We start from the raw sequence: 27,689 nt of genomic DNA, 5'->3' as shown, positions 1-27,689 counted from the left end.
CACAGATGGCTTTTTATCATGTTGAGGTATGTTCCCTGTATTCACACTTTGCTGAGAGTTTTGATCATGAATGGGTGCTGGATTTTATGAAATGCTTTTTCTGCATCTATTGAAATTATTATATGGTTTTTCTCCTTCTTTTTTTTTATGTGATGAATCACAGTGATTGATTTACGAATATTGTACCAGCCTTGCCTCCCCAGAATAAATCCCACTTTATCATGGTGTATGATTTTTTCCATATATTGTTGGATCTGGTTTGCTAATATTTTGTTGAGGATTTTAGCATCTATATTCATCAGAGATATTGGTCTATAATTTTCTTTCTTTGTGTTGTCTTTGCCTGGTTTTGGAGTCAGAATTATGCTCGCCTCATAAAAGGAGCTTGGAAGTCTTCCTTCCTCTTGAATTTTCTGAAATAGTTTGAGAAGGATAGGAGTTAGTTCTTCTTTGAATATTTGGTAGAATTCAGTTGTGAAGCCATCAGGCCCCGGACTTTTCTTTTTTGGGAGTTTTTTGATAACTGTTTCGATCTCATTTGGTGTAATCGGTCTGTTTAGGTTTTCTGATTCTTCCAGATTGATTTCTGGAAGATTGTATGTTTCAAGGAATTTGTCCAATTCATCTAGGTTGTCTATTTTTTTGGCATACAGTTCTTCATAGTATTTTCTTACAATATTTTGTATTTCTGTTGTGTCAGTTGTTATTTCTCCACTCTCATTTCTAATTTTATTTATTTGAGTCCTCTCTCTCTTTTTCTTGGTGAGTCTAGTTAAAGGTTCATCGATCTTGTTTACCTTTTCAAAGAACCAGCTCCTAGTTTCATTGATCCTCTGTATTGTTTCTTTAGCCTCTATGTCATTTATTTCTGCTCTGATCTTTATTCTTTCCTTCCTTCTACTACATTTGGGCTTTACTTGCTGTTCTTTTTCTAGTTCTTCTAGATGCAGAGTTAAGTTGTTTATTTGAGCTTTTTCTAGCTACTGAAAGTATGCCAGTAGTGCTATGAACTTCCCTCTCAGTACTGCTTTTGCTGTGTCCCATAAATTTTGAGTTGTTGTATGCTCATTGTCATTTGTTTCTAGGAATTTTTTTATTTCTTCTTTGATCTCATTTTTAATCCATTCATTATTTAACAACCTGCTATTTAGTTTCCATGTGTTTGAGAATTTTTGAGCTTTTCTGTTGTGGTTCATTTCTATTTTCATGCCGTTGTGATCGGAGAAAGTGCTTGATATGATTTCAATCTTCTTAAATTTGTGGAGAGCGCTTTGGTGCCCTAACATGTGGTCTATCCTAGAGAATGTACCATGAGAATGTATATTCTGCTGCTTTAGGGTGAAAGGTTCTGAAGATATCTATTAAATTGAGTTGATCTAGTGTGTCCAATAAGTCTGCTGTTTCTTTGTTAATTTTCTTTCTTGAGGATCTATCTAGTGATGTTAGTGGAGTATTGAAATCCCCTACTATTATAGTATTGATGTTGATCTCACCCTTTAAATCTATCAAAGTCTGCTTTATATATTTGGGTGCTCCTATATTAGGTGCATAGATATTTATAATAGTTATATCTTCCTGTTGGATTACTCCCTTTATCATTATGTAGTGGTTTTTTTTAATCTCTTACTATATCCTTTGTTTTAAAGTCCAATTTGTCTGATATAAGTATTGCTACCCCAGCTCTTTTTTCATTCCATTTGCATGAAATGTTTTTTTCCATCCTTTTACCTTCAATCTATGTGTATCTTTTGTTTTAAGGTGTGTCTCTTATAGACAGCATATGTATGGGTCCTGTTTTCTTATCCATGCAGCTACCCTATGTCTTTTGATTGGATCATTTAATCCATTTACATTTATGGTTATTATTGATATGTAGTTGTTTATTGCCATTTTATTCTTTAAAGCTGTATTCCTTTTTTGCTATATTCTTTTCTGACTTTGATCTGTTTACAATAGGCCCCTTAACATTTCCTGCAGCATTGGTTTGGTTGTAATGAATTCCTTGAGTTGTTTTTTGTCTGGGAAGCTTTTTATTTCTCCTTCGATTTTAAATGATAGCTTTGCTGGATAAAGTAGTCTTGGGTGTAGGTTCTTGTTCTGCATTACTTTGAATATTTCTTGCCATTCCCCTCTGGCCTCAAGTGTTTCTGTTGAGAAGTCGGATGTCATCCTTATGGGGGCTCCTTTGTAGGTGATAACTTTTTTTTCTCTTGCAGCTTTTAATATTTTCTCATTATCACTTAGCTTTGGTATTTTAATTATGATGTGTCTTGGTGTAGGTTTCTTTGGGTTTCTCTTTAATGGAGTCCTCTGTGCTTTTTGAACTTGTGAGAGTTTCTCCTGCATTAATTTAGGGAAGTTTTCAGCTATGATATGATTGAACAAAGTCTCTATCCCTTGTTTTTTTCTTCTTATTCAGGAACCCCTATGATGCAGATGTTATTTCTCTTCATGTTGTCACAGAGCTCTCTAAGAGTTTCCTCAGACTTTTTGAGTCTCTTTTCTTTTTTCTTCTCTGCTTTCATGCCTTCATTCCAGTTGTCCTCCAACTCGCCGATTCGATCCTCAGCTCTATCTATCCTGTTTTTAATTCCTTCCATTGTGGTCTTTATTTCTGATATTGTATTTGTCATCTCCAACTGATTCTTTTTTATACTTGCTATTTCTTTATTTAGGTGTTCATAATGACCATCCATTGTTGTTCTAAGATCCCTAAGCATCCTTACAATCATTATTTTGAACTCCGCATCTGGAAGTTTGATTATTTCCATATCACTCAGTTCATCTCCTGAAGGTATCTCTTGTGGTTTCATTTGGATTGCACTTTTTTGTCTTCTAATTGTGTTTGGGTGTTTTATTTGTAGAGTTGGTTGAGTCTAGGCTTGGTGTTGTCTGCCTCCAGTTTTCAGTTGTGTCATTTCTAGGTCTTCTTGGGTTGGTATCAGCTATTATTTGTAATCCACTTTCGGATTTGGGCAGCTTTGAAGTCTTGATTTGTTTGTTTTCTTAACAGGTGATAGTCTTGTTTATTGATCTCAGCAGGGGGCTTCCTTGAAAGTGTATCCAGGAATGCGATGGGTGTAACCTGAGACTCTGAAGGCCTCTTCAGCCAACTAATCTCTCTGGGGGCAGGGTGTTTTCTCAGCTTCAGTAGGGGGAGGTGTATTTCAGATCTCCATGGAGACCTGAGTTACTGCCCCTCCTCCCCAATTCTTGTTTTCAGGTGTGTCTTGTTGCGCTGATTGGAGCTGGAGAGATGTCCGCAGATCTCTGATCTGGAAGCAATTCAGTACTATTTTGTGGAAGGTTCAGTCCCTCCCCCAGCTATGGCCGCTTCCAGCATGGATGAGTCAGCTTTTTTAGTTCGTTTCCTGCATTCCTTAGCCCCTCACAGTCTGTTCCTCTCCCTGTCCTTTCCACTTGGGAGATAAGCTGGTCTTTTCAACACACCTCGCTTCCTGGTCGCCAGGCTGTGAGCAGTATTTTCTGCTCTTTTCCCTTGGGTGAGATCCCCTCTGGGCTCTCAGCCTCCCCCACCCCTCCATTCCTGTAAGCAGAGGAGATTCAGGCGCTTCCTACCAGGTTTGTTGTGGCTTCTTCTTTGCTCCTTGGTTTTTGAGAGCTGTTCTTGTAGTCCAGAGTTGGTTTTTCATGCTGATTTTTCCTAAATTGATTTGTATTCCAGTTTGGTGGTGAGAGCTGGGCGTCTGTGCATCCGCCTACTCTGCTGCCATCTTCCCATCCAACTTGAGCTTCTTAACCTGTCTCAAATCCTAGACACTTGCCTGGCCCTGAACCTTTGCTCATGCTTTGCCATCTGCCAGAAATGCCCTTTCTCTCCATATGAACCTGTGAAGATTCCACTCTCCTTTCTGGGCCTGCTCAAATGCTAATTCCTTTATGAAATTTGCTCTAATTCTTGCTGCTGGAAATAATTCTATCTTTGTATAGGTCCTTGTAAAATTTGGATCTATTTTATGGCAGGTATCAAATTTTATACTTCCATTATCTGAAAACATAGCCCATCAACTATTAATGTATAAATTCCCCATGGGAGGGTGTTTTGTTCTTTTTCTTGCTATCTCCTATAGGCTCCATCATTTCAACTTCCATATAGCAGATGTTTAATAAACATTTGCTGAATAGATGAATATTAACCATACCCATTCTTTTTTTATTATTGTGCTGTGTCTTACAAGAAATGGATGCATTAGTTTGCTAGGGCAGCCATAACACCGTGCCACAAACTGGGTGGCTTAAACAGCAAAAAGTTATTGTCTCACAGTTCTGGAGGCTAGAAGTCTGAGATTAAGGTGTTGGCAGGGTCATGTTCCTTCTGAGAATGAGTAAAATCCTTCCTTGATTCTTCCTAGCTTCAGCGGTAGCTGGCAATCCTTACCTTTCCTTGGCTTGGAGCTGCATCAGTCTAATCTACTCAGTGTTTTCCTGTGTGTGTGTGTCTATGTCCCAGTCTACACCCCTCACTGCTTTTTATTGAGATATAATTGACATGTAACATTGTATTAGGTGTACAATATAATGATTTGATACATTTATATATTGCAAAATGATTACCCCAATAAGTTTGGTCATAATCTCCCCCTTTATAAGGACACCAGTAATATTGTATTAGGACCCACCCTACTTAACTAATTATATATGCAGTGACTCTACTTCCAAATAAGGTCACATTCACAAGTATGGGGGTTAGAGCTTCAACATAACTTTGTGGGGGACACAATTCTACCCAAACAGTAGGGAAATAAGAATTCTTGTATTACTAATTCCTGGGTTCTCATCTAAGTCATAGCCAGACTTGCTTGAATTACATTTGCATGTCTGGGCTTATAGTTTTAAAAGACTTGTTGTCTAGCTAATCACAGAAAGCATATGCAGAAAAAGCCCATGAGCGTTGCACAGAGGGCATTTTAATATACAGTGTGTCTGTAAAGTCATGGTGTACTTTTGACCAGTCACAGGAAAGCAACAGAAGATGATAGAAATGTGAAATCTGCACCAAATAAAAGGAAAACTCTCCCAGTTTCATACCTATTCAGTGCAGTTTGATGTGGGCTCACGCACAGATTTTTTAGGGCTCCTTAGGTAGCTATTCTGTATGGCCTCTACAGACTCGTCACTGACTGATGGCCTACCAGATGGGGTTTCTCCACCAAACTGCTGGTTTCCTTCAACTGCTTATCCCACCGAGTAATGTTATTCCTATGTGGTGGCGCTTCGTTATAAACATGCCGATATTCATGTTGCACTTTGGTCATGGATTTGAATTTAGCAAGCCACAGAACACACTGAAATTTCCTCTGCACTGTCCACATCTCGACTGGCATGGCCGTGAGCTGCTCTGCTATATACACGTTGTTACGTCATCATCTGCACATGCGTACATGCTGCCACATCATCCTACAGAAACTGGAAGGGTTTTCCTTTTATATATTTGGTGCAGATTTCATATTTCTACTGTCTTTTGTTGCTTTCCTGTGACCAGTCAAAAGTGCACCATGACTTTACAGACACACTGTACTTGTGGAGATGACCTTGCCAAATTTTTTTAGAGGATTAACAATGATGGAATATCTGTTAGGAGACTATTCCATGTTTCTGATGGGTTTTACTGTGAGTATGTGTGATTTCATGGTACTTATACTAAGATCTCCCTATGTCTGACCTCAATGTGCCATGGGTTCTCTCTGTGATTCTGGGTACAGTAAGAAGTAGGATGAAATGAAAAGATACCAGGGCTTGGAATAATCATAACAGCTATCAAAATTTATTGAGCACCTATTGCTTGCCAGGCACTTGGCTAAGTGTTGAACATGAATTATCCCATTTAATCTAATCCATAACAACACCATGTGGTAGGAAATGTACACACACACACAATTTACATATATATATATATATATATATATATATATATATATATATATAGCCAGGGGATGATATATATATCAGTTATTCCCTTCCAAATATAGTTTTAAATGTTCTGATTGCCAGTGGCTTTTGACTTGCTTGTCCGAAAATCTTTTATTCGTGGATGTTAGCAATAGTTCCTGTATAGCCATGGTGTCAATGTTGCAAAGCTCATTTTCATCCCTGCTTGTCTGTACAGGAAAAGGGTGAAAAACCAGTGGTGGAAGAAGTTGCATTTGAAGAAATTGAAAAGGATTTTCAGGAGGTCCTCAATGAACTTGCAGGAGACAGAAGTCTGGAGAAATTTAGAATTGAATATGAGAAGCTTCATGCTGTCATGAAAAAGTCTTATGAGAATGAAAAGCGTCTGATGGCCAAATGCAGAGAGCTAAATGCAGAGATTGTGGTCAATTCCGCGAAGGTCGCCACTGCCCTGAAGCTCTCTCAGGATGACCAGACCACCATTGCATCCTTGAAAAAGGTCAGTGATGATCTAGAAATGGCCTCAATGGAGAGCTGCCATAACTTCATCCTATATTTAAAACATTATCGTTTCATCATATTGACAACTCTGGGCTGGTAGTAAATGAGTTATTATGTTAAAATGTACATGATTTATATATTCATTAAGCCTAGGGAAAAATGTTCATTTTCAAAGAAAATAATTAGCCTGGGTGAGTTTCACTATTCATAAAATAATGTCAAACCTTACTGGCTTGGCTTCTAAAAAATAATGGGTTAGCAAAAAGAATTAGAGATAAGTAAGTGTAGTATTAAGAATCTCATCAGTATAGTTTGTTTGATACAAGAGGAGTAGTAATGAAATATCTCATGATGATAGCTTGTTAAAGATATTTTCATATTCCTGTTTTTTTTTTTTTTTTTTTTTTTTGGTTTTTTTTTTTTTTCATTTTTCTGAAGCTGGAAACAGGGAGAGACAGTCAGACAGACTCCCGCATGCGCCCGACCGGGATCCACCCGGCACGCCCACCATGGGGCGACGCTCTGCCCACCAGGGGGCGATGCTCTGCCCATCCTGGGCGTCGCCATATTGCGACCAGAGCCACTCTAGCATCTGAGGCAGAGGCCACAGAGCCATCCCCAGCGCCCGGGCCATCTTTGCTCCAATGGAGCCTCGGCTGCGGGAGGGGAAGAGAGAGACAGAGAGGAAAGCGCGGCGGAGGGGTGGAGAGGCAAATGGGCGCTTCTCCTATGTGCCCTGGCCGGGAATCGAACCCGGGTCCTCCGCACGCTAGGCCGACGCTCTACCGCTGAGCCAACCGGCCAGGGCCTATTCCTGTTTTTTGAAAGTGTTTTCGGAGATATTACCTTGGGACTACCCAGATAGAAATTTTTTTGATACTTTTTCTTAGCATCTCTTTGCTTCTGCCTTGACCTCCCAGTTCCTCATAGTGGGAAAATAGGGATTCAGTCTGGCTTTGTCTTACACCTTCTTTTTCCATCCTCAAGTGTATGACATTATTCTGATGATAAAACATAAGTGTTCCTTGTTGATTTTAGGGTGATCAGAGGTTAAGACATCTTAATTTATAATTAAAACCCTAGTGTTGAGAACAAATTATACTTTTATGATAATTCCCTTGATATCATCCAATTAAATTTTAGCCAATTCAAATACATTTCTAAGACCTGTGCAAAATATGACATTTTCTCAGAAATGACATTTTTTGAACTGTTATTTTCTCCCTATTGCCATTTTCTTCTCTTTGCTGAAAAATCAACATAAAGAAGGCTTTAATTAATTTTATTATGAGGAAAAAATACCACACTTTTTATTATAAATTTAAAAACTGGAAATGAAAGACATAAATTAATAAAAATCTAATTGGTGTAGTTGCTTTGAACAGATCTTCATATAATCGTATTTTCTTTTAAATGTCCTTCATGTGTTTTGCTAAAAATAGTATATATGGTTGTTACAGAAATACATGTCCCATAAACTGACAGTTTGCTTTGACTCACTGACTTATATGTTGTAGTTACCCAAGAGTCATCTCTCTAGATTGTTATAGTATGAATTTCTTTAATTAAATACTTTCTACCACCATTTCATTCTTGTCAACATGAAATTGGCATATTTTTACCTGAAGCTAATAGGTTCTTGCCTGTATGAAGGATTTATACTGGATAGAATTTTGCAAGAAAATTAAGAGACAGGGAAAAGACAAAGCTCGTGCAATATTTACTGTGCATTGTTCATTTATTTGAATAGCTGTAATTCACTTTTAGTATTTATGTTAATATTCAACATTTCACTTTATAATAGTAAGGAAGGCAAAGCTACATAAGTCATTGTTCCCATTCCCTGCTAGGGGTTTTATTTTTCCTCCATAAGCATTTGATGAGAGGGTCTGGGCTTGAGTTTCTAGAAATGGGAATTGTCAGGGCTGCTGTGTACAATTAGGTAACAGCAAAGACCACTTTTCTATGAATTGTTTTAAAGCTCACATGGCCATCAGGAGTTTACTTTGGACCTAAGAACAAAAAAATATATTTTATTTAGAGTCTAGCAAGAGCTTCAAATTTAGGGCATGGATCTAAGATCATTCCTTATGTAATAAAGCTTATTTAAAAAAATCTGGACCTGGAAAGCACATAAACTTTCATTTTTAGTTTTGTAAACCTATCTTAACACTTTAATTAAAAATATCCTCCTAGGTATAGCAACCCTTGCAGTATGTGAGCTTTGTAGCCACACTCACCTACACACACAAAATATCAATATACCCTTTCCCAAGACCCACCTAGACACTGGTGTTCTGTATTGGCTAGCTCAGGTTGAATAATTCAGTAAGTCAATATCATTGTAATACATAATGTATACTATATACTATTCTTTCTCCGTAAATGATTACTACATTGTAGTTGTTCTATTATTATGTTTACTCAGGTTACCTTACATCTGGAATCTAGTTTGGTTTTTCTCATTGATGTCCTGTGGTCCATCTAGGAAATGGAAAAGGCCTGGAAGATGGTGGACACAGCCTATGATAAAGAACAGAAGGCAAAGGAGACGATTCTTATCCTGAAAGAGGAAATAGCGAACCTAACCAAACTAGTCGAGCAAGGGTCTGGACTGACAATGGACCAGGATAGCAAGTAGGTCATAGCCTTCTTGATGTATGTTGGACTTGCTTCAACAGACAGCCTGGGTTTTCCCTGTGTCCCCTTGAACATGATACGAGACTTTCTTTGCTGGTTTCCTGGAGATTGTTTTCTATTACTATTTTTTCTTTTTAATACTGCTTTTCTCCACACCCAAGAACTCCTAGTTTGTGGTTATATTAAGCTTCTGGGTGTATGAGAATAGTACAACGGTTTAAAATGGAAAAAGCTTTTAGATTTATTTCTCTCAAATGTATGTGGAATGGAACTGGCTGCCTTCTTGCCCAGATTTCCAGCTTCTCCCATACCCTTCCCCTCCCCAACAATTAGTGGCATCACCATCTTTTCAACTTCTCAGGTTCTGGGCCAGAAAGCAGAGTTGCCCTTCACCCCTTAAAACTTCATGTTGTTGATTCGGTCCTCACTTCTGTCTTTCCCTCTTCCCTATTGCCAGTGCTATTGCCTTGGTTTGGACCTCCCATTCTCGGCTGGAGGTGGCAGTAGACTCCTAACTGGTCTCTTTGCCTTCAGGGAGATACTTCCCCTCTTTACCATCCACCACACTCTGGATTTAAAGCTTCTGAAACCTGGACCTGCATGCTTCCGTATCCAGCACAAACCCTCTGATAGCTCCCCATTCCCACAGGATAAAGGCTTGAACGTGTCTTTCAGGGCCCTTCGTAGATCTGCCCCAGTCAGGTTTGCTCAACTCAAGTCCAGCAACGCTGTGCTTACTCACGCCTATATATACCTTTGAACACGTTGTTTTCTATGCCAGGAGTGTTTTTTCTTTCCTTCTTCACGTAGTAAACAACTATGTGTCCTTCAAGACCCATCTCAAACACTCTCTTTAACATCATTGCCATCAATGTCTGTTCCAACTTCTTTCCTACCCCCAGACCCAATGACCGAGCAGAAAAGTCATTGTGTTCTGTTTCCATAGAACCCATCATCTACCTCAGTGTGGCACTGAGCACGTTGTATTGAAAGTATTTAGTTGATGTGCTTCTATACCCATTAAGCTGTGAACTCCTTGAGAAAAGACACCCTTCTTTTCCCTGCACTCGCAGTCCACGCAAAACCTTGAGTTAACCGGGAATGGGCATATACTTCCTTAGGTATCTTGAACCAAATCTAACTGCTGTTTAGGTTTCTTATGCTTTCTAGATGCATTTATCCAATGTTGATGTATAGTTCTAAGTGTAGGTATTGGGAAAGGGAATAGAAAAACAGAAGATGTGGTGTCCATCATAATGGACTCGATTTTCTTATTAAAGAAGTTGAGCATAGTCAGAGCAACTACCGAAGAGCAATGTGAGGGGACTGATTTAGTTAGGAGGCATTTTAATGAGAATTGGCATATGGTTGAGGAGGAAAAGTGAAGAAACTGTTCAGCCCACAATTTTTATCTTCACCAGTGCTCTCAGGTATAGCTACTCTCTTCATAGCAACCTTAGAATTTGAGGTTTTGTTTCGGGAGAAGAGTTTCAATGTGGTTTTGAGGGCTCCTTACTGTTATATCAAAGATGTTGGTAAATAAACATCATCAAATTATTGTTTTGAACAGTCCTTTGATGACTGTCAGCTGCAAGGGCCTCTGCTTTCTCAGCTCTAAAGTATGCTGCCTTGATCTAGTCCAGCGGTTCTCAACCTGTGGGTCGCGACCCCGGTGGGGGTCGAACGACCAAAACACAGGGGTTGCCTAAAGCTGATGGCGACCCCTGTGTTTTGGTCGTTCGACCCCCACCGGGGTCGCGACCCACAAGTTGAGAACCGCTGATCTAGTCTAATTTTCCCGCACAAGTCATATCTGACATAGTCTTTCTACTTTCAAAATGCTAATTCTGCAGAAAGTCATGCCAAATTACATGTAATGGTTTTTGAAAGGCGAAAGCAACTGGTTTACAATTCAAATCAACAAGTATTGTCACATACTCTCTAAAAACTGGCATCATGAATGATTTTTCCAATTTTGTTGTTGGGTACACTTGATACGGATTGCATTTCTTTGGGAGAAACTACACTCTGTGGATGAATGGATAGAAACATGGCAATGTGTATTATTTGCTTATGTTTCTGCTTCACTTTAGACTTTACAATTATGATCATAACCCTCCAGTAGATATGTTAAATAATTTCCTAAATTCATATCTCCTTAGAGTTAGTTACAAGAATTGACAATAGCAGTTATAGTCCTATTGTAACAAATTCAAAATAAAACAGAGGTGTAGAAGCTAAGGAGTAAAGGTCATCCCTCCAACTCTTTCACCCTAAATTTCACTTTTCAGAGATAACTTACCAGTTGGTATCTATTTTTCTGGACTTCCATAAAAAAATCCTTATAAAACACATACACGCAGACACTGTACTTTCTTAAATATGTATAAGAAAAAGGATTATATTATGCATGTTATTACTGTCACATCCTCTTCAGTTAACAACTCACAAACAACTCCCATGTCAGGGTGTAAAGATCCTTCCCTGTCATACCTGAATAGTGTTCATCTCGATCTGGAGTCTTTCCCATGAGATGAGCTCAGAGGACGCTAAGAAGGCCTCCTGAGCAGATGGCCAGTTAGTCTGACTCCTATGTTTTTTTTAGTATTCGAGATTTATTGAAGTTCAAAGAAGAAGTGACAAAGGAGCGAGACCAGCTTCTGTCAGAGGTGGTGAAATTGCGAGAGTCCTTAGCACAGACCGCGGAACAGCAGCAGGAAATGGAGCGAGGCAGGGAAGAGGCGGAGCACGTCATCAATCAGGTCAGCTCTGCGGGGGGGGGGGGGGGGGGGGCGGGTGAGGAAAGGACAGTGCCTCCCAGAAGGATGTTTTGTCCTTCCCCAGTTTCCCTTTCTCACATTACCCCTGCAGCCTAAAAGAAGCGTCCACTGTTCTGCTTGTTTCTCTCGTTTGTTCTTGCAAGAGCAGTTTTATTGAGGTCACTCTTCCCAGCATTCTCCAAGAAGTCACTGAGGTCACTCTTCCCAGCATTCTCCAAGAAGTCACTAAGGCAGGGCACTGCTTACAATTCTGGCCCAAGAAGGTGTCCCCAGTGAAGGCCAGGGTGCCCTGCATCTGGGGATGGTGAAAGTAGTTCCCCTAACCCTTTTCCACTGTAAGGAAGCCACCTAACTGAACCCTTCCGAACACTTCTATGTTAAGCCGGAAGTCCTGTCTCTAGGAGAAAAACACGGGACTCATTTGAACATGAAATAAGAGAAAGGCCTTTCATAGAATTTGGACGTCATGATAGAACTATAGAGCTCCCTTTAGCAATATCCATTACTCATGTAAAAAGCAATTTCATATTTAGGATATTTGCCTACATTTTATTTAGTTTCCATCAGTGGAAAATCAGATGAATTCCTTCCATGTTTAACTTCTCTGGATTCTGGGCTTCCATATTTAATTGCATTTTATACCTCCTTGGTGAATTTGTTTTCAACATCAGGGTGGATGTTTAGTGTCAAAGCTCTAAAAAACCAAGCAGAATATTCTTGAAAAGTTTTTACATTGGGGTTTGAAGGTGACTATCCTACAGGGGAAATGCTACTACAACACAACTGCCCTGGAAATGAAGGATCTGAGTGAGGGAGGGGCTGGGCTGGTGGAGACCTGACCTGGGGAGGGGTCCATCTCTTTTCTCCCTGTTCTTTCTGTGCCTGTAGTTCCAACAAGAAATTGAGCAACGTCAGAATGAAGCTTTGAGGGAGACTCGGAAGAAGGAAAAGCTAGAGAAAGAGCTCAAGCAGATTCAGACGGACATGGACACCCGGCAGACGGAAATCAAGGCGCTGCAGCAGTACATGCACAAGAGCAAGGAGGAGCTGCAGAAGCTGGAGCAGCAGCTGAAGGAGCAGAAGGTGCGTGGCTGCGGGCAGCACGGAGGTCCTCGAGAGAACCGGAAGGGTGCCTTTGCACCTGGTCCGTTGGGGCATTTTGTATTTTCTTTGGAAAGCAGCAAACTCCCTTCACTGTAGATATTGGTAACTTGACACTTAGCAGTTTGAATGACTCTCATAGCTAGGTATGTGTCCTCTCTCTCACTCTTCTTCCAGCTCCAACAGGTTAATTAATTAATTACTTGGAGATTTCATTTATTCATCTTAGAGAGGGGAAAGAGAGAGAGAGAGAAAGAGATAGATAGGGAGAGAGAGAGAGAGAGAGAGAGAGAGAGAGAGAGAGAGAGAGAAGGGGGAAAGAGCCAGAAGCATCAACTCCCATCTGTACCTTGACAGGGCAAGCCGAGGGTTTTGAACCAGTGACCTCAGTGTTCCATGTTGAGACTTTATCCACTGTGTCACCACAGGCCAGACCAGGTTAATTTATTTTTAACCTTTTATTAGTGTATTATACACACAGAAAAGTGTCTAAGTCACAAGTGTACTGCTTGATGAATTTTCTCCCCTCGGTCACCTGCACCCAGCCCAGAAACGGTACCCAGGCATGCGCTCCTGTCCCCTCCCAGTCACTTTCTCCCCCAGAGGTCACCTCTGTTCTAAATTCTAAGCAGAGATTAGTTTTGTCTGCTTTTGTACTTTACAGAATAATGAAATCATGAAAGATGTTCTCTTTTGTGTCCGTCTTTCTTTGTCCACATTCTGTCTGTGAGATTTACTCATGTTGTTGCCACATGGTTGTAGAACTGCAGTATCCAATATGGTAGCCACTGAGCCTTGTGTGGCCATTTTAATTGGTTATTTAACATTAAATAAAATTAAAAATTCAGTTCCTGGGATTGCACTACCATTTCAAGTGCTCAACGTCCAGACGTGACTTAGCAGATACCATAGCGGGTAACCTAGAGAGAGAATATTTACATCATGGCGAAAGTCCTGCTGGACAGAGCTCCATAGAGTGTCCACTGGCATAGCTGGATGGTGTTCTACTGTGTGAATATAACATGATTTACTCTTAACAGGTTTATTTTTAAGTTTCAAGTTTAGGGAAAACCATACTCCGTCTTTATGCACTTTAAATAAGGTACCAATTTTTTAAAATAATATTTCCCCTGTAATACTGGTCTAAGGTACCTTAGTAATAATTCTAGTCTGTCATTTCTCATTTCTTAAAGAAGCAATTCATGTAATTGAAAAAAAGTCATTTCTTGAAAATATTTTCTCTGAGGAAGTTTCCAAAGAATTGTCAAGCCATATAGCATTTTTCTATTTAAAAAATAGATATTAGAACACATTTCTTTGTCAGTTACTTTATTTATTTTATATAGAACCAGAAATAAAATAGATACTATACAATGTGAGAGTGTTTGAGCATGAAATCTGAAAGTATTTGGACATCATGATGAAACTATAGTGCTTTATTTAGCAATATCCAGGACTCATGTAAAACAATTTCATTTTTAGCATAGCCAGCTATATGTTATTTAGTCCCTAGTGATGGGAAATTGGATGAATTCTTTTTATGTTTAACTCTTGCTTACATGAAGGTTACCCTGACCCTTGAACTGAATGGGTTTGTACTGCACGGACCCACTTAGATGCAGGTGTTTTTCACTAAATATACAGTTGACCTACTTATCTGTTGGTTTCACATATGCAGATTCAACAAACCATGGATCAAAAATAGGAATCTGCAGCCGGGAACCCACAGTTGTGGAGGGCTGACTTCATATAGGGGACTTGAGCATCCACGGATGTTGTTATCCGAGGGGTCCTGAAACCAATCCCCTGTGGATACTGAGGGATGACTGCGGTTAAGTTTGGGGGGAATCCAAAGTTATATGTAGATTTTTGACTGTGCAGGAGAGGGCACCCCTAACCCTCATGTTCAAGGGTTAGCTATGTATGTGCCTAGCTTCTCTCCCTCTTTCTCTCAGCCCATTTGATATCCTTCCATTTCCCCAATTTTCTTCCAATAGAAATGGCTCCCTAATCTCTAATCTTCTGTTTTTATAAAACCTGTAGTCAAGGTAAGGAAGAGGAAAATCCAGCTGACACTAAAGTCAGGCAGATGGAAGTCATTCCACTGCCTTTCCACAGCTTTGACTTAAGTTGGATTAAGGAAGAATTGTCTCTGCGTTGGTGTTAGTGAATGGTTCTGTTCTGGAAAATGTAGGAGGCATGTTAATGCTGGATTTACTTCTGAAGATGTAGCTTCTGAGCCCCACAGCAGATAAAACTCATTTGACTCTCTAGCTCATTTTCAATGATTATAGCAATTGTTGTATATGCAAAGCCTGCCAAATGGCAAACAGGTATTAAAATATTTATCCACCACCTGTGAACAAAACTTCCCAAGGCTCTCAGAAAAAAAAACGATCCTCTCTGTGTTTTTCATTATAAGGTGTCATTTCCCTCAGCCATTTAACATTCATCATATTTGAGTGTGTTCATGTTTCTGCTGGGGATAAAGACAAAAGAAGTGTGGCTGCTGTGATTGTCCCAGGAGGTTTGCTGGGCCTCTTGTGTGGATACATAGATACTGTAATCAGATTAAGGAGCATTAACCAGTCGTTCTGCCTCTTTCAGATATTGAACGAGAGAGCTGCAAAGGAACTGGAGCAGTTTCAGATGAGAAATTCTAAACTTCAGCAAGAGAATGAACAACACAGTTTGATTTGCGAGCAGCTATCCCAGGAAAACCAGCAGAAGGCATTGGAGCTCAAAGTAACCACCAAGTGACACATGTGTTGCCTAGCACGCCCTCCCTCATTCCCTATTAACATGGGTTTGCCGGGTGGCTGGAGCCCTTGCTTCTAGAACCTGAATTAGCCTTGATGCAACAGACAGGCGCAAGTCTACCATGGTTGCTTTATGCCTGGAAGCAGACAGAGTGATAACTTCCATTTTTTCTTATAAAATTGCAAACCTGATTATTGACCATATGATTATGCAAATGATTTCCAAAGCAAGCTCCGATGTTCATCTCTGTAACTTAGCCTTTCAAGTCACCAGTTGCCCAGAGCTAGAAACCATTTACACAAGCAAGTAGCCCAGAAATCAGATTACATTTTATTACTTATATGGAGAAGGTGGAGTGGGCGGGGTTGGGGATGGACTAGTTCTATTGGGTTTTCCTTCCAGGATTGTAGAAGCATGATTTCCACTAGTGAATCATATGGTTTTTACATCACAAATCCTTTTGAGAATCTAATGAAGTGTGCACGCTCACACACATGCACACACACTCATTGCACTTCTTGGATCTTGTTTTGCATGTAGTCTCAGAGGTCTCCAGGATTTTTCTGAAGTCTAATAATGGGGTTTAGAATAATAATTATTGGATTATAACATCTTATTCTAATCAAAAGGGGTTTTAGGTCAATTAATTTGGACCCTGTAGGACCTGAGGCTGTGGAACATTTAAAGCAGTTCAGAATGGTTTAACTCAGAACTATTCTTTATGAGAATGCTGTGAGTTGAGGCAGAAATTAAATGACTACTTAACACAAAATAATATATTAGCCCCTAAGGTGAAATTAAAGTAAAAGTACTTATGCCATTAATTCACTCCTCTGATAACACGACTGGGGCACCTTAAAAGATGACAGATTTTTGTTACTGGATCCTGAACCAATGAGATTCTGCTTCTAACAATAATCTGAGGATACCATGCCCAGCTAAGTTCAGTCTCTTCATCTTCAAGAGCAGAGGGTGATTATTAACCTTTATTTGCAGAAGGGTCACTGGTTGCTTTTCTAGTAATTTCTATCTAAGGATGGAAATTTTTGAAAAATGAGTTCCATTTGAATTTTAAAAAATTCATAAAACTTGAAGGTACAGATGAAATAATTCTAGCTTTCCTCTGCTAGAATTATTGTCTTGATACCGTTTGGCATTTTATAGACTGCTTCCCTATTAATGTTGCCTGCATACACATGGGCTGACATACTCCAAGGAAGGAGGACCCCTTCTCTCACGTATGTGATCACACTACAGTGGCCATGTGGGTACAAAAGCGTACTTGAATATTTTATGGCATGTTAGTAACCTTCTGAAAGAGATTACTTTGTGAATCTGTGAAAACTGCTAATCAAATATAGCATCTGTACACAAAATTCATACATTCACGATACATGCAACTCAGCATTCTTATTTGATTCAACATTTAGTGGGGCCTTGAGACATCAGGTTTAACCAGTCTTTTCATTATTTTTAGTTTATACAGCCACATATTTTATTCAGGGAATAGAGTTTCTCAGTTTCCCTCAAAACCAAACTGTGTGTGTTTTGATTTAATTCAATAGAACAACTTCATACTGACACAGGATGAATTTCTTTTCATTGGTTCTGAGTTTACGATTATCCTTTCACCGACCTGTTATTTACTGAGTATCCCTGGTTCATTCTCTCTCACTAATTACAGGCCAAAGAGGAAGAACTTCATCAGATGCACACTGACATGGGGAAACTCAACAAAGTCAGAGAGCAAGCCCACAGGAAATTGCACCAGATTGAAGAGCAAAAGGCAGAAGTGGAGCAGCAGAAGGACACGCTAAAAAATCAGATCATGGCATTAGAGAGAGGTGAACCGAGAATCCTTCTGTGCTTTAAAAAAAGTCGTTTATAAGCATTTCATTGGTGACTAACGTCATTTGGCAGAGGCTCTGTGTATACAAACGCAAGCCATGCCAAATGACATCAGTACAACAACATTCAAGCTGGTGGGTGTCGCAGTCCAGCCACGACGAGTCTATTATGGGGTCTTCGAACGTGAAAAGGTATGGAATTGAAATAAATGATAGATAGGGACTTAAAGACACACACACACACACACACACACACACACACACACACACACACACGGGTTCAGGAGGACGCCACGGCAAACAGTCTCTACTGTTCCTTAGCCCATAACGTACCTGCTCCCAGAAACACATCCACTTTTATTCATAGAAAAACTGTGGTCCATCAGCAATTCAATTAAGTTTCCAAGGCAACTCAAAGACAATCCCCACCATACCATCCAAATCTACTTTACACTAATAAGAAACTAGCTTCCAGCCTTCTGCGGAGAACATGGGTGAGACAAATGAGAATCAGGTGTAGCTCTTTGTTCACTAGGCAAATAAGGTGGGGTTTGGGTCCAGCACCTCTGTCCAGATTGCAAAAATACCCTGTTTATTTATTTGGTCCCCAACAGGTGGGTGGGCTATATGCAGCAGACATCATTTTGAATACCTGAAAAGAATTCTTTAACAGACTATTATGGCACACTGTAAATTCAGCTCGAAGTAGTGCTCAGTGTTTGTCACTGGAGTAAACAACATCTATTGTGTTAGGCCCGGGTTCTACATGGCCTTTCGCGTTAGCCCCTTTCCCCCCAGAAGACAGAGGATAAATTCAGATGAATGTCCTCCACTAACAGTATTTGAGGCAATGTTGTACCAAGGATCAGTAGGACCAAAACAAATGGCTTCTAATTTCTTTTCTCTATTAGTATTTTACCATATGACAAATGCTTATTCTACTGGCTCTCCCACTGATTGGTGGAGGAAAAATTTAAGTGCCACAGAAGGCCGTGTGGTATAGAAAAATCACTAAGGATACACACTCTGGAGTTGTGTCTTCCTGGGTTCAGATCCCACCATATTATATAGCATTGGTGAATGAAATGAACACGTGGGGACAAGTGCCCGTCTAGCACACAGTACATGCTTACTAAACGTCATCCACATAGATCACTGTTTATATAAGTAATAACTCAGACTCCCATCTCATTCTGAAAAAAATATAACTGAAAATAGGGTACACTAGTTAAATTTGTTGTGTCAGAAAAAGCTCCGGACTTGGAGACGGGGTCAGTTTGAATTCTGACTGCACCAGAATAAGGGAGGCAGGAATGCTACATTCACTCACTGCGGGCTGCTGTGAGTTGTAAATCGCTGAATGAGAGGACATACAGCAAAGCATGAAAACATACGTTTAGGCAAAATCTAAATCTCCAGAGAAGATTACTGGAAACATCCGTTATGTAAACCCTTGAGAAGTGCAGCTCTTTTTCCTTCTAAGAAATCAGGGAAAAATCTTTTGTCTTGACAGTTTCTCCATTCACTTATTCTTTCATTCAATAAACTGAGTGTCTGCTATGTTGCAGGCACTATGCTAGGCACTGGGTGCATGGAGGTCCCTGCACTCAGCCTGCTCACGATCTAGCACGAGGTTATGATCTCATGTCGATAGTGGCAGATGGGAAGGAAAATGGAACCCCTAGAGCTTGTTTTGTATCAGGCTTAGTGACTTTCAAAACACTTCCATATTTAAATTTTTGTATTTTTGCTTGCAGCAGTTCTAAGCTTTGAAAAAAAGTTACATATTCAGTGTTGAACCTAATCCTTCATCCTGAAATCATGTTTACAAGAGGTCATCACACTCTTCTTGTTACTTTATAGATACTGTTAACCATTATTTCTTTTAGGGACCTCTTCTTTTTGATCTGCCGGATCAAAGAGCGGCCTTAGATGTAATGGTTAGGAGGATGAGTCTTCCATATGTTTTTTTCTACTACAAAACCCAAGAAATGAACTGAAGAACTGCGAGAACTAACGAGAGTTCAATAGGTTGGCAGGTGATAAAATAAATATATGGATATCAATAGATTTCTTTCATACAAAGAATCAGAATATATGATGGAAATTCCCCCTTTCACAATAGCAGCTAGAGTAATAAAATATCTATGAATAAAGTTACCAAGATACCTGCACGACCTATATATTAGAAGCGTTACAGAATTCTGTGGAGGGGTGTAAAGGAAGACTTGAGAAATGGAGAGCTAACCCAAGTTCCTGGATGGGAAAACTTAATATAATGATGATATAAATCTGTCTAAATTAATCTATACATTTAATATTTCCCATAAAAACTTCAGTGAGTTATATTGCTCAGACTTGAAAACTGATTTTAGAGTTCTCTAAAAGAACAAATATGTGACAATAGCCATAAAATTCAGGAAGAATGATGAGGGAGCGTTTGCCTCCCCAGGTGTTTAAGTGTGTTATAAAGCTTCAATAATTAAATAGTATAGTGAAGATGTCTAAATAAACAGATCAATGGAAAAGATTGGAAAGGCCAAGAAAGACCCAAGATTATCATTTAAGATAAAGGTGTTGTTTCATACAAGTATGCAGTATGGGCTGGTTCTTAAAAAAAAAAAATGATAGTGTAACAATAAGCTACTTTTTTGGGGAAAAAGTTAACACCAAATATAGAAGCCATAAAGCCAAGATTGAGAGATTTAGTAAAATAAAAGCTAATTTTTTTAATGTACCAAAGACTGTATAAAAAGGCAAATTGATCAAAATATTGTTAGTCAAAGAGTTAGTGTCTTTATTATACATAAAGAGTTCTTAAAAATTCACAGAAGATAAACAATTCATGAAGAAAACGGGTAAAGGGGAAGTGCAGGCAGTTTGAAAAACAGAAAAAGGCAACTTTACTACTAATCAAAGAAATGTAAATTAAATACGGGCATATTGGTTTTAATAATCTATCAGATTGTCAAAGTTGAGAGAGAATCGTAATACCCAGTGGGGGTTTGGGTGCGGAATTAAACTGCTATTCATTTTTCTGGAGAGAAATTTGACAGTAAGAGAAAAATGTCTTTTTTTTTTTGTTTTTAAATTCCCCTTGATTCAGGATTTCTGCTTCTAAAGTAAATGAACAAGAACAAGAGCTTTTACAGGATCATTGTTTATAATTACAAATCAGTAAATAAAATGAAAGCAACTTAAATGTTAAGAAGGGGGCTAAATAAATTATACATTTTCAAATAGTGAAATATGCAGTAATTAAAAACTCTGCTGTAGATGCACATTCATAATATTGAGCGGCATTTATTTTATGGTCGTTAATTGTAAAAGCAAGTTATGAAACAATATATGTAGTATGATTTGCTTTGGGCATATACATATATGTATGAATGCATAAATTATACACATAATTTATATAGGAAAAATATCTGGTAAGAGACATGTCCAGATTGTGGTTGATTTAAATATTTTCTTTTTGCTTATTTTTATTTCTAATTTCTCTCCATGTTTCTAATTACTTGTATAATAAAAAAGATTTAAAAAGAGTAAGAACATTTTGGAGTCAGAGAATCTGTGCTCCCAATCTCCGTGCTGTCAGTCACCTCTTGGCTGGAGACCCTTGGCTTGTGGCTTAATCACTCTGTGCCGCAGTTTCCATCTGTTTAGTGAGACAGGCAGATCTAGCTCAGTTACAGTGAAGATTGCATGATAGTTAATAAACTAGTTTTATAGCTAAAGGTGAACATGTACAACAGTTTGTGTATCACTGGCTTTGGCAGATTCTTTTTTTTTTTAGCTTGAGTCCGTTTTTATTATTCTTTTTCTCCCTGGTGATTTAGAGGTGGAAGTTTCAAAGAAACAAGCAGAACTCGATAAAAAAGCCATGGACGAGCTTATGAGAGAAAGGGACATGTTAAATAAGGTGAGATTGTTACAGTGACGCTGGTAAATAAATGTCTTTCTTTAGTGCTAGAATATCTGCCTGTAGCAGGTTCTATGGGGAAAGGAAACTTCGAGGCAAACAAAAGTAGATTAGAATAAATAATAGTGCTCAATTTTCCTCTAAGCAGCTGTCTGCAATCCAGCTTTCACTATCTGAACTGAAATGCATTATTACCTGGAAGCACAGAGGTACGTGGGAGAATTATAATTATCATGTAAACTAGGCAGGGATTTCAGAATGTTTTGTGGATTCTATTTTTGATTTATTTTTTGTTTTTTACTGCTGATGTGTTATTTGGCATTTGAAACTGCCAAAGCTAATCAAAATGTCTGAATCGATATCTATAATCTGAAACTTTTGCTAATCTAGAAAATACAGCTGACTGCTAATAAAATTTTAACTGGGAGGTGTTGGGTATAGGGTGACTGGTTGGTGATCTAAAGAGCCTCTAAACTTTGCGTCCATCTTTTCAGGACTGTTGTATGTTTTGGGCTTTATTTTCAGCCCTTATTTCTCCTAGGCTTTGAGCTCAATATGGTCCAAAGCCAAGGGGCTGTGGGAGCCCCTTCATTCAAGGCAAGAACCCCCCCCCCCCACTCCCACCTCTTTCCTCTTCTTGCCCCTTCCAAAGGATTCATTCTATTAACAGTCACTCTTAAGAGATTAACTACTTTCAAGGATATAGTATAAACTTTCCTACTCAAGGATTGCCTGCAGCCTGACCAGGTGGTAGCACCGTGGATAGAGCGTTGGCCTGGGTCGCTGAGGACCCAGGGTTGAAACCCCGAGGTCACCAGCTTGAGCGTGGGATCATAGACATGACCCCATGGTCTCTGCCTTGATCCCAAAGGTCATTGGCTTGAGCCCAAGGTTGCTGGCTTGAGCAAAGGGGGTCACTTGCTCAGTTGGAGCCCCCCCCCATCAAGGTATAAATGAGAAAGCAATCCATGAACAACTAAGGTGCCACAAATATGAGTTCATGCTTCTCATCTCTCTCCCTTTCTGTCTGTCTGTCCCTGTCTATCTGTCTCTCACTAAAAAAAAAAGCAACAAAAACCCAACTTGTTTTTCAGGGAGGAAGAAGTGATTGGCCAGGTGTAGAGCAGAGAGCCTGCTTCCTAAGAGATAGCCTGATGGCTTTTTGCCAAGACAGCTTCATCTCGTCCCAGTAGAGACAGCCTGTATTTGTTCCTTCTGACTTTTCATGATTTGTTAGGTTTCCCAGAATTGAACAAATGTTAACAAAATAGAGTACCCTTTGGCTTCGAGTAGACTATTAGGGAATCTCAGGAAATAGATTAGATATTATTACGTGCAGAACACTCCTTAGGAAAATCGTTGAATCTTTTTTAATAACTCTGGAAACTGCTCCTTTGTTCTGTAAATTTGTACATGTAATTCAGTATTATTGGATTTAGATTTTTAATTTACTTTTAACACATACAATGTTTTAGTCCATTGATATTTTATATACAGTGGTAAACAACCAATAGATTTTCTGCCATGATAGGACATGTAGCAGAACATTCATTTTACATTTATTTCTTTGATTTTACTAATATCAACTTCTCTCTTAGGGCAGGGTATACTTTTTTTCTTTTCTGGCCACTGTATCTTTTCTTTTATTTTTAAAATTTTTTTTATTAATTTTACTAGGGCGACATCAATAAATCAGGGTACACATGTTCAAAGAAAACATTTCCAGGTTATCTTTTCAATCAATTATGTTGCATCCCCATCACCCAAAGTCAGATTGTCCTCTGTCACCTTCTATCTAGTTTTCTTTGTGCTCCTCCCCCTCCTCCTTTCCTTCTCCCTCCCCCCCTCCCATAACCACCACACTCTTGTCAATGTCTCTTAGTCTCGTTTTTATGTCCCACCTACGTATGGAATAATGCAGTTCTTGGTTTTTTTCTGATTTACTTATTTCACTCTGTATAATGTTATCAAGATCCCACCATTTTGTTGTAAATGATCCAATGTCATCATTTCTTATGGCTGAGTAGTATTCCATAGTGTATATGTGCCACTTCTTCTTTATTCAGTCTTCTATTGAAGGGCTTTTTGGTTGTTTCCATGTCTTGGCCACTGTGAACAATGCTGCAATGAACATGGGGCTGCATGTGTCTTTACGTATCAATGTCTCTGAGTTTTTGGGGTATATACCCAGTAGAGGGATTGCTGGGTCATAAGGTAGTTTTATTTTCAGTTTTTTGAGGAACCACCATACTTTCTAACATAATGGTTGTACTACTTTACATTCCCACCAACAGTGAATGAGGGTTTCTTTTTCTCCACAGCCTCTCCAATACTTGTTATTACCTTTCTTGTTAATAATAGCTAATCTAACAGGTGTGAGTGGTATCTCATTGCAGTTTTGATTTGCATTTCTCTAATAACTAATAAAGATGAGCATCTTTTCATATATCTGTTGGCCATTTGTATTTCTTCCTGGGAGAAGTGTCTGTTCATGTCCTCTTCCCATTTTTTAAATTGGATTGTTTGTTTGTTTGTTGTTGAGTTTTATGAGTTCTTTGTGTATTTTGAATATTAGGCCCTTATCTGAGCTGTTGTTTGAAAATATCATTTCCCATTTTGTTGGCTGTCTGTTTATTTTGTTGTCAGTTTCTCTTGCTGAGCAAAAAATTCTTAGTCTGATGTAGTCCCATTCATTTATTTTCTGGCCACTGTATCTTTAGTGCCTACGAAGCACACGGCCCAACCCTCTGCAGGTATGCAATCAACTTTTATTGATAATACATTCTTTCCCCACTGACATGAAATGCCACCTTCTTTGAATGAATGAGTGACATACTTTTGATAGAAGCAATGTTAATATATTTTGGTTCTTTCTGTGTCAGACTGAAATGGTTTTGTCTTTTACAGAGCAAATGTTTAACTCAATACTTGAAATCCAAATTGACCTTTTCTGTTTTCTACATTGTCACGTAAGCCAGGTTTCACGCGGTTATTTTGCCTGTTTATATTTCAGTGGTTTTCAGACTGCCTGCAGGTCTGATTGTTAGAGGTTGAGGAGGGACTACGAGGTGTCTCATGGGATCCCAGAACTGATAGGATCTTGGCCTGGCATTCAGGGGATACCACTAGCCTCTCTCTCTCTACCACTAGACTTTGGCTGAGTTTTTGCTGTATTCCTCTCCTTCAGTGAAGATTGTCTTGCTCTGTTTCCCAATTCATGGGGCAGAAAATTGGCTATCATCAGTAGTTCCCAAATTTATATCTTCTACTGAGTTGCAAAAATTGAAAAGCCCAATTTCAAAAGTTGCCAAGAAGTGACATTTGGCCCCTTCAGCTATGGCCAGCGGAGCAGACTCTGTTGCATGAGCATGGCGCCCAGACCGGCAGTGCTATTAACTCTGTGTTTCGAGGAGCAACCTGGCTCCTTGGGCAGCCAATGCAAGGGCTTTCCATTTCAGCATCAGAAATCACCAGAGCAGTTTTGTTTTTTTAACTGTAGGTGCCATCTATGGCCATACCATTCTGATTGTGCCCTGTCTGTCTAAATGCAGGTGCCTGCGTACCACCCCAGATCTAATTAGAATCTCTCAAGTTGAGATATAGGCATCTGCATTAAAAAATTAGGTGAATTATTATTTTATTGTGTTAAAATACACATAAGACAAAAATTACCATTAGTGACGTTTAGTACATTAACAGTATGTACAACCATCACCACTATCTAGTTCCAGAATATTCTCGTTACCCCAAAAGGAGCCCTCGTTTTTGTTAAGCAGTTATCCCTCACTCCCCCCTCCTCCCACCCCTGGGAACTACTAATTTACTTTCTAATTCTATGGATTTGACTATTCTGAATACTTATATAAATGGAATAATTTACATATGACCTTTCATATCTGACATCTTTCACTCAGCATTATTTTTCTAATCTTCTATCATGTTGTGTATCAATAGTGTATTCCTTTTTATGGCCGAATAATATTCCACTGTATAGATATATCACATTTCCATGATCTCTTCATCAGTTGATGGACATTTGGGTTGTTTCTGTCTTTGGGCTTTTGTGAATAGTGCTACTATTCATGTACAGTATTTTGTTTGAACACCTGTTTTAGATTCTTTTAGCTGTATACCCAGGGATGAAATTGTTGGATTATATGTTAACTCTAGGTATCTTCATTTTTAATGAACTGATTTTATTTTATTTTGTAGTCAAAATTCTGTTACATGATTAGGTTCAGTTCTAAGCTCATAAGAAAAAGACTAGAGCTGGAATGGAGGTTGACTTTGGGGTCAGCCAGCCCTCGATTCAGATTCTGGCTCTGCCATTCATTCCCTTATTGTATGAACTTGTAGGCAAGTAGCTTAACTTCTCAGTCTGTTTCCTGGGAGCAACATAGTGTCTACTTCCTAGAGATGTGTGGTGACTCAGTGCATTTATATGAGTTTAGAGTTTCTTGTGCAAAATTAACACAACACACTCTTGATAAGCTATAGAGAATATAGTGGTCTTGACTCATCTCAAAAACAATGCATCAAATTATTTTAGGGTTGAGGCAGGGGACAAATTTAACCCCAAATTCCCAAATGTTTTGAGTAATGGCGATGCTCTATTGCCCTTGTTTTTAGAATATGCTGAAAGCAATACACACAACCCAGAAACAGATAGACCTAGTAAAGCTCCATGAACAATCCAAAAGGAGCCTGGAAGAAGAAATCCATAACTACAAAGAGGAGGCTCAGAAGCAGAGAAAGATCATCTTCCAACTGGAAAAGGACAGAGATCGGTACATCAATGAAGCCAGTGACCTTACCCAAAAGGTAAGCCACTCCTTGTTGATGCGGGTGAGGGAGCGTATCCTTTCTTATTGTCACATTTCTGATGGTCACATTGTTGCAAAGATGACTTATTCAGATTTCAGCCTGTGGTTTGCATAATTTAAGAGGAATGGTGTTGCCTGTTTAAGAGCTGTCCCAGAGCTGATCCTAGGCTGAAGAATGAAATGGGCAAGGTTAATGTTCGGTGATCTCAGTTTCCCCTTTCCGGAACCTATCCTAATTTCTGGGTTCTCCATCTTCCCCGTTGCCCTACTGAGAAAAGCGTCTAATTGAATGACCTCACACTAAGAGGCAAGTAAATACTGTCATCAACCAAGTGTGTAACACATTCAAAGAGCATTTTTATTTTATAATTATGGTGAACCTAAAGTTTCACCAGTGATGGAAATCCTCCTGCTGCGTAGCTGAGTTTCAGACTCTCCTTCTCAAAAACTGCTTATAGGGGAAAAGGCTCGGGCAGTATTTTAAAGAATGACTGCAGGGATTTGGATTTTACTTAAACCAGCTGTCTCAAAACACTGCTGGCCTTAAGCATGAGTGATTAAACTAGTATTGTTTTTGGTGCGTACACAGATGGCAATGAACAGTGGTTTCAGGGTGGGGGAGGCTGGGGTAGGAAGAAAAGTTTTTAGCTGTGAGGCTGAGAAGAGTTTTGGTGAAAAGACTCATTTAATGAGACCCCCACATCCCCAGCAATGTATTTTCTGTTATGATTGCATAGCCCTGTCTTCCATCTCCTCAGTGAAACCTGCAGTAAATTCCACAGTGTTTACTGATGCTCTTGTATGTTTAAGTTTTGCTTTGTTTGTTTGTTTTTGGAGTGGACTTTCTAGGGGGACAGCCAACATTTGAGTTATAAACATAAAGGAAGTGGGAAACAAGCTTTATAGCTTCATACCATTTAGGCTAAATACATGCTGAGCAGGTATTTGCAAAATATAAGTTTAGAGAAACACAAATGCCTATGGTCCGTCTAACTCAGGGGTAGCCAACCTTTTTATACCTACCGCCCACTTCTGTATCTCTGTTAGCAGTAAAACTTTCTAACCACCCACCGGTTCCACAGTAATGGTGATTTATAAAGTAGGGAAGTAGCTTCACTTTATAAAATTTATAAAGTAGAGTTATAGCAAGTTAAAGCATATATTTATAATAATAATTACTTACCAAGTACTTTATGTCAGATTTTCGCTAAGTTTGGCAGAATAAATCTTTATGAAACAACTTACTATAGCTAAATCTATCTTTTTATTTATACTTTGGTTGCTCCGTTACCACCCACCATGAAAGTTGGAACGTCCACTAGTGCGCGGTAGGGACCAGGTTGACTACCACTGCTCTAACTCCAAGTCAATTTCATACCCCCAATTGGGAGCCATTGGAATTCAG

General features: G+C 39.1%; 1 protein-coding gene across 2 annotated transcripts in view; it reads left to right on the top strand.

The window, feature by feature from the left end:
* Positions 1–27,689, top strand: part of CFAP58 (cilia and flagella associated protein 58) — a 120,077-nt gene that overhangs the window by 5,287 nt on the left and 87,101 nt on the right. For both annotated transcript variants that reach the window (XM_066355077.1, XM_066355079.1), the window contains exons 2-9: positions 6,128–6,409; positions 8,900–9,048; positions 11,657–11,813; positions 12,720–12,914; positions 15,540–15,677; positions 17,377–17,536; positions 21,379–21,461; positions 26,091–26,282. In XM_066355077.1, coding sequence (XP_066211174.1) covers positions 6,128–6,409; positions 8,900–9,048; positions 11,657–11,813; positions 12,720–12,914; positions 15,540–15,677; positions 17,377–17,536; positions 21,379–21,461; positions 26,091–26,282 — 1,356 coding nt within the window. The remainder of the gene's footprint in view (positions 1–6,127; positions 6,410–8,899; positions 9,049–11,656; positions 11,814–12,719; positions 12,915–15,539; positions 15,678–17,376; positions 17,537–21,378; positions 21,462–26,090; positions 26,283–27,689) is intronic.

This window comes from Saccopteryx leptura, chromosome 13, assembly GCF_036850995.1.
Source record: "Saccopteryx leptura isolate mSacLep1 chromosome 13, mSacLep1_pri_phased_curated, whole genome shotgun sequence".
Classification (NCBI taxonomy): Eukaryota; Metazoa; Chordata; class Mammalia; order Chiroptera; family Emballonuridae; genus Saccopteryx; species Saccopteryx leptura.
Note: the sequence above shows the minus strand (reverse complement) of the source record. Positions and strands in the feature narration are given on the sequence as shown.